This window comes from Chenopodium quinoa, unplaced genomic scaffold (genome assembly GCF_001683475.1).
Source record: "Chenopodium quinoa cultivar QQ74 unplaced genomic scaffold, ASM168347v1, whole genome shotgun sequence".
In the NCBI taxonomy this organism is placed as follows: Eukaryota; Viridiplantae; Streptophyta; class Magnoliopsida; order Caryophyllales; family Amaranthaceae; genus Chenopodium; species Chenopodium quinoa.
The window spans coordinates 2,142,159-2,149,384 of record NW_018742616.1 but is presented as its reverse complement, the minus strand read 5'-3'; the positions used below and the strand labels follow the sequence as shown (position 1 = coordinate 2,149,384).

At 32.0% G+C, this 7,226-nt stretch overlaps 1 protein-coding gene across 1 annotated transcript; it reads left to right on the top strand.

Moving 5' to 3' along the window:
• Positions 1-288: 288 nt before the first annotated feature.
• On the top strand, positions 289-6,446 carry LOC110721591 (protein ECERIFERUM 1-like). The gene is made up of 10 exons (XM_021900772.1): positions 289-443; positions 1,570-1,790; positions 3,813-4,045; positions 4,167-4,386; positions 4,495-4,870; positions 5,020-5,127; positions 5,224-5,424; positions 5,569-5,670; positions 5,770-5,943; positions 6,032-6,446. The coding sequence occupies exons 1-10, from the start codon at positions 384-386 to the stop codon at positions 6,203-6,205; spliced, it is 1,869 nt and encodes a 622-aa protein (XP_021756464.1). The 5' UTR covers positions 289-383; the 3' UTR covers positions 6,206-6,446.
• The last annotated feature ends 780 nt before the right edge of the window (positions 6,447-7,226 follow it).

Below are 7,226 nucleotides of genomic sequence, written 5' to 3'. Positions count from 1 at the left end.
AGGTTTTATCTTTCACGTTTGTCAATATACTTTAATTAATTTAATATCTAACTATAGATAGTTGGAAATTATACTTGGTAACAATTTAAATTGTTATAAAAATAAATATACAATGAGATAAATCTAATAAAATCTCACATAAATAAATTTTGCCGTATGTACTATTCATTGGAGATGCTCAAATAAATATACATGAATAGTATCAAATTTCATACGTTGTCATCAAAAGTAACCTGAGGACCTATTAATATATTGTTATAATTAATTAGGCAAATCCGATCCATGGCTTATATATATAGTGCTCTTGCGTTAGCAAGTTTTATAGAGTTAGTTGTCTTAAGTCTCATTACTTATTAGAGAGAGAAAGATAGATAGAGCGAATTATGGCGTATACTCCTGGTGTTCTTACACACTGGCCATGGGAGCCTCTTGGTAGCTTTAAGGTTTCTCTCTCTCTCTCACACACACATCTTTTTTTTATTATATTTGCATGGATTTTCATCATTATGAGCTAATTACAACACCCTGAATTTTTCATTCTTATTATAAACTATACGTTAATATATTATATATACTAACTCTGTTTCATATTATTTGCAATGATTAGACATTTTCTACTCACAATTTATGTCAAATCATTGCAAATAGTATGAAATGGAGGTAATACACTATAATACATATGGTGTATTGATGGTTTTTTTACAAGTTTCAATTATTATACAAAGTAATTTTTACCTTTTTTTTCCATTCTTGTTTTAGAAAGAAAAAACTTGCATTATTGATCATACTTTTTTAAAAAATGCTTGACTAAAGGTCATCAAGTAACATTGTTATGTAGTGTTAATGTATTAAACAATAATTTTATTATGTAATATCGTCGTTTTGTGAATATCATTTATACAATATGCATTGTTTCGAAGGTGGAAACTATATTAATTGGGTTTTCCTTGATTTAGTTTTCATGGAATTTGGTTTAATTTTTTTTAATAATGCTTGACTAATGTATAATTAGTGCATCTTTCGTATAAATAGTGAAAAAATGGATCCACTAACAGTGATTGTGTTTCAAAATAAATGTAGTACCTAGTACTTCAGAGAATTTATTAAGCGTACCTCTATCATATATCTTGTCTATTATTTTTTGGGAAAAAAAAGGTAGGTTGATTATCTTCAATTGAGTCTCCATTCAAAGTAATTCCTGTTTGTCATCTAAATAAGGGTATTATTCAAAAAGAAAAAAAATAATATAAATAAGGGTAGTTTTGGAAGGAAAATACTTTAGATCTTAGAGTAAAGGGGCTAATGCTCCTCGATCAAGAAGGCAAAAATGCTCTTATAATTTGAGTCATGAATAAACTAAGTAATTTTTTTTATTTTATTTTTTTTTTTTTTTTTTTTTTTTTTTTTTGTATGTGTGTGTGTGTGTTTTTTTTTTTTTTTTTTTTTTTGACATAGAATAAGTAAACTTTAATATTTTTTTTTTGTGTTTTTTTACATAGAATAAGTTAACTTTTATGTCTAATTTTGGTGCTCACAAAATGGTGCATCTTTCTTTATTATTGGCAAAAGTATATTGTAGTGGCACCTTTTATGGTACACAGCATATACTTGTATGTAGTAGGAGCAGAAGAAAGAGATCTAACGTACCTTGCTATACTTCCATTCATGCTATGGAGGATGCTTCACAACCAAATTTGGATCACTATTTCGCGGCATCGAACAGCCAAAGGCAACAACCTTATTCTTGATAAGAGCTTAGAGTTCGAACAAGTTGACAGGGAAAGGAATTGGTATGTACATACATATATTATACGAAGTATATACATAAATTTATTACATACTATACGTACAAGTTTACAACTCGAAAAATCGATCTTCATCATCTTCCCTTTCTCACTTCTATAATTTATAATTAGTTAATAATGTTGAATAATATCCTTTGTGTGAATTTAAAGTTCGTTGCTAGTAGTTGTTATGCTTGGAGTTAAATTAAATTTAATCTATTATGGGGGCGTGCATAAGTGGTTCTCGTTTATCTCATTTGTCTTTTTGCATGCGATTTTATCACAAATATAGTGCACATGTGTCATATCAATGACTTAAATGTATGTGCTCTTAAGTGTAATTACTAACACGGCAAAAATTATACAAGCATGTTTGTTCTTAAGAGGAGACGAAATGGTCCACAAACGGTGATGGCCTAATGATACGGGCAAAAGGGTGTGTATACCTCGTGATGATGAACATGACCTTGCCACTCTTTGACAGCCTTGAAGATAATATTCTTGAACATGATGTGCTCGGATTTTGGGTACCATCGTTAATATTTTGACATATTAAATGAACTAATTTAGTTAGAATACACAAAATTACCCTAAACGATGTGTTTTAAAGATACCAACTTTTTTTTTTTAAAGCTTTATTTATAGAAAATTAGATAAACTATCGATCAATAATTCAAAGTTGTACATTATTAAAGCAAATATGAAACATTCAAAATAAATACAGAGAATTCTTAAAGAACCTCAATCGTTAGACTAAACAAAAAGTGGGGAAATTAAGGTCCTAGATTGCTTAAAGTATCCATTATGAGATTTATGACTTGAAAAAATATGTCCCTATAGGACCAGTTAGATAAAAGTATATCCATAATGAGACTTAAATAAAATTGTTTTAGCAAGTTTGTGAAAATAAACCCTTCAAAAAATATGTCCCTATAGGACCAGTTAGAAAAAAGTATATCCATAATGAGACTTAAATAAAATTGTTTTTAGCAAGTTTGTGAAAATAAACTCAGGCTTGCATAGTATATATAGTTAGCTGTAGATTCACCTTATAACCTTGAGGTCAGTATGTCATCAAATTCTCTCGGTACTTGAGGGTGAGGATTTCTGACCTTATCCTTTCCCATCCCTTAAAGTGTCTAGCTCTCAAATAGTGGATTAAAGAACCGTGAGGGTTGAAATCTAGTCACTAATCAGGGTCATTTTTAGAGTGTCGGCCAAACACTACACTAGTTGACAGCTTGACAATCAATACTAGCTACGTACTTGATTTTGTCTATCAATGATTTAATGTGGAACTTTAATTTAGTGGCCTGGACTCTAAGTTAGACATACGAGCAACTAGTACATACCCCTTTTATTGGGGTGATCTTCCTTCTTGGTGGGAAAACTCCTATCTTAATCATCAAATAAACTTCAGATTAAATCTTGCTCTTTTGATCTGACCTAATTCGACGTAATGTAATTAAATAAAACTCATGCATTTGCTTAGTTAAATTAAATTGAACAAACCCTTTTACTATTGCTTAAAATAATTAAGTTGAATTGAACATATCCTTTGTGGTATATACAAGTATATGGGTACAAGCCTACGTGGACCATCCAATCACGGTGTAATTGGATTTTAGCAACCAGAGTTAGGGCTAATGAATTGATCACAAAAGATAGTTTTGAACAAGGAGAGGTTTGATGAAAGGGATGAAGAGTGACCAATGTATAGGAAAATGGTCAGTAAAAAAATAAAGAGAGCCCATCTAAGGGTAAGATGAGTAATTCCATAAAATATTCAACAACAGAAAAAATCAAATAATTAGTTGGTGACTCATAAGACCTGGGAACAAATCTCGTGTACATTTTTATGTCTTTTTTTTCCAACCCGAAAAAAAAAACATGTTAAGGCCGATTAAACTTCTTCTAATTGCATATATTACTCAGAATTTTAATTTACAGATTTCTTGATACATTCATAACATCATATACCACAATGAAAAATTAAAATTGAACATTGTTGTATGTTGAATAATATAGGGATGATCAGATACTGCTGAATGGGATCTTGTTTTATGTTGGCTATTTGGCGCTACAAACTGCAAAAAACTTGCCCTTTTGGAGAACTGATGGTCTAATTCATATGTTCCTGCTTCATGCTGGTCCAGTGGAGTTTCTCTATTACTGGTTCCATCGCGCTCTCCACCATCACTATCTCTACTCGCGCTACCACTCCCATCACCATACTTCCATTGTCACCGAGCCCATAACTTGTAAGTCATCACTACATAACTTGTAACACATCATATATAATTAATATACATTACCTAAAAAAAAAATTGGAGTATTTGTGATTTTCTCATTTTATTTTTCATTTTTGATTGTTATATGCAGCGGTGATTCATCCATTTGCTGAACATATAGTATACTTCATTCTCTTTGCCATTCCAATTCTATCGACAGTATTAACTCGAACCTCCTCGATAATTTCAATAACCATCTATGCTACTTACATTGACTTGATGAACAATATGGGTCATTGCAACTTCGAGGTTGTTCCTAAATGGTTGTTTACCATATTTCCTCCACTTAAGTACCTCATGTACACTCCCTCGTAAGTATCTCTTATATCTATCGTTGTAAAATCACTAGAAACTTCGAGGTTGTACCTAGATGGATGCTTATTATATACAGTATATGTCTGTTTTTGCTGTGGTAACAGGTTTCACTCTCTACATCATACTCAGTTTAGGACAAACTACTCACTTTTCATGCCATTTTATGACTATATCTATGGAACCATGGACAAGTCCACGGATACTCTATACGAAACTTCTCTTAAGAAGCCGGATGATGTTCCTGATATTGTTCATCTTACTCATATGACAACACCACAGTCTCTTTACCAACTTAGATTGGGATTTTCCGGCCTTGCCTCGAATCCTCTGACCTCGACATGGTATCTCTGGCTCATATGGCCTCTCACACTATGGTCTATGATCTTGACATGGATATATGGACAAACATTCATCGTTGAAAGAAATACCTTTAAGAAGCTTAAGGCACAGTCATGGGCTGTACCGCGCTATAGGATACATGTAAGTTTTTTTACCACTTTACAGGATACATGTCATTTTTTTTATGTATTCACAAGAAATGAAAGTTCTAAACTCACTTCAAAATTATGTTTATTTCTTATGTTGAAAACGAAAAGAAATTGATTTTTCCTGTCTTTGTTGGCTTGTAGTATCTTTTACAATGGCAACGAGCTGCTATCAACAAGTTGATCGAAGAAGCCATACTAGAGGCAGAGGAGAAAGGGATCAAAGTAGTGAGCCTCGGACTTTTAAATCAGGCAAGCAAACAAGATTCAATCGTTCTTTTCTCTTCTAGTCTTGTTATATAAATAAATAGCTAGCTAACCTCAATCCTGTGATTCGTGTTCCTTCAGGGGGACAATTTTAATAAAAATGGTGAAATTCACTTGGAAAAACATCCTAAGCTCAAAGTGAAAGTGGTTGATGGTAGCAGCTTAGCTGTCGCGGTGGTCCTTAACAACATCCCAACAGGAACTACTCGAGTTCTGTTTAGGGGTAGGCTCACTAAGGTTGCTTACTCCATTGTCTCCGCGCTGTGCCACAAGGGTATCCAGGTAACAATCTCATAACATTGGGACCATAATGAACCTAGCAAGTATTAATACCGGACCATGCATCTTTAAATGATTTCACCTTGATAAGGTACTTGGTGACATACTGACATTAACCTAATGCCTTTAATTTAATGTATCATTAAGGTTGTTACCGTCAGACAGGCTGGATATGAGAAGCTTAAAAAGACAATGACAAAAGAAGATGGCGCGAATCTGTCCCTTTCAGTAAAAGGCTGCAATGAGAAGGTAATATAAGGAAAAAAAATACATCATCATTAATTAATTTTAACTACATGATGTTAACATTTAATGGTCTTGGAGATGAAGTATTCTTGTTTGATGCAGGTATGGTTAGTAGGGGACGATTTGTCAGAAATCGAGCAGTCTATGGCATCGAAGGGAACTATAATGATTCCCTATTCTCAGTTCCCTCCCAAGAAAACAAGAAAAGACTGCTTCTACTTAAACACTCCATCGATGGTGGCACCTACGTCTTTTGGAAACTTGCATTGTTGCGAGGTTTGTTCTGTTTTCCAATTTATTGTGACATATCCTAAGTTAAGTCCTTATTACTAAAAATTGCTCCTATTTTTACTTGTGTGAGCAGAACTGGCTGCCAAGAAGGGTGATTAGTGCGTGGCGTGTGGCCGGAATTGTACATGCCTTGGAAGGATGGAATGTAAACGAATGTGGTGATCAGCTCTTCGACGTAGACAAAATCTGGAAAGCTTCCCTTGAACATGGATTCCGCCCTTCCCCTGATCGACCCCTGCTCGGTTAAGTAGTGAAAGCATTCTATAATGTTATACTTGTATAAGCATATGATTATAAGATGAAGAAGCTAGCTGAAATTCTATTTTATATTTTTGTCCTTCAGAACTTGGTAATATGTGATACTTTAATGCATGTTATTGTGACTTGAAATTCTGATCCTGTTAAATTGGATTTTCTGGATTTGGTTTATATGTACAAATACATTTTTTTTATGTTGATTATACAATTTGGTCTTTGATTGTTGTGAATCAGCTTAACTTATGAATAACTAGCTCTATTTGTTCGCAATTTTATTTATTTTTTATTTTATAAAGATTATTTCATAAATAAAAAGTCATACAACATCTTATATCTAATAAATACATGACAATAGAATTAAAATAAAAACATTCTTCCAACAAAACTACGATCATTGTTGCAAATCGTACATTTTTCATACATTTTTCTTATTACTTTTTCATATTGGGATGTCATATCGCTATGCTATACAACCTTCTTTGACAAGGGGATCTATCGATTTGTTGTAGCCATGAAGAAGATTTTTGTCGGATTCATCTAATTGTAATCGAAGGATTAATTTTAGCTTTTTTTCAATCCTGCACAAATCTTTACCCATAAAACAACTTTACAACCATCGAGCAAAAAAAATAATCCACCCTCAAAAGAGAGAAGAAAAACCCTGTCTTTTGAAGGAGTTTTGTACGTAATACGTTCTTCTCTAGCATTTTAATTAATACTTGTAATAGAGATGAAATAGATGAACATTAGAAATATGTGGTGTAATACCTCGTATTTTTATACGTATTTTAATTTTAATAAGTATTTCTTAAAGTATTTAAATAATTCGAAATGAATTATTTATGGTTGTTATCAATTTAAAAAGAATTATTTTAATTAAAAGTTTATTATTAAATATTTAATAATCTTGAAAATATTTTATTTTATGATTTGGAAATATTTGGGCATATTATTTTATAAAAAGATAATTTTTAAAGTCAATGGTATTTAAGAAAAGTCAAAATACTAGT

Bases quoted from the DNA above. Each gene is read 5' to 3' on its own strand.
- LOC110721591 (XM_021900772.1), top strand. From the start codon at position 384: ATGGCGTATACTCCTGGTGTTCTTACACACTGGCCATGGGAGCCTCTT. The intron at 444-1,569 runs GTTTCTCTCTCT...TATTGGCAAAAG, and splicing joins AGCCTCTTGGTAGCTTTAAG to TATATTGTAGTGGCACCTTT. The intron at 5,128-5,223 runs GCAAGCAAACAA...GTGTTCCTTCAG, and splicing joins GCCTCGGACTTTTAAATCAG to GGGGACAATTTTAATAAAAA.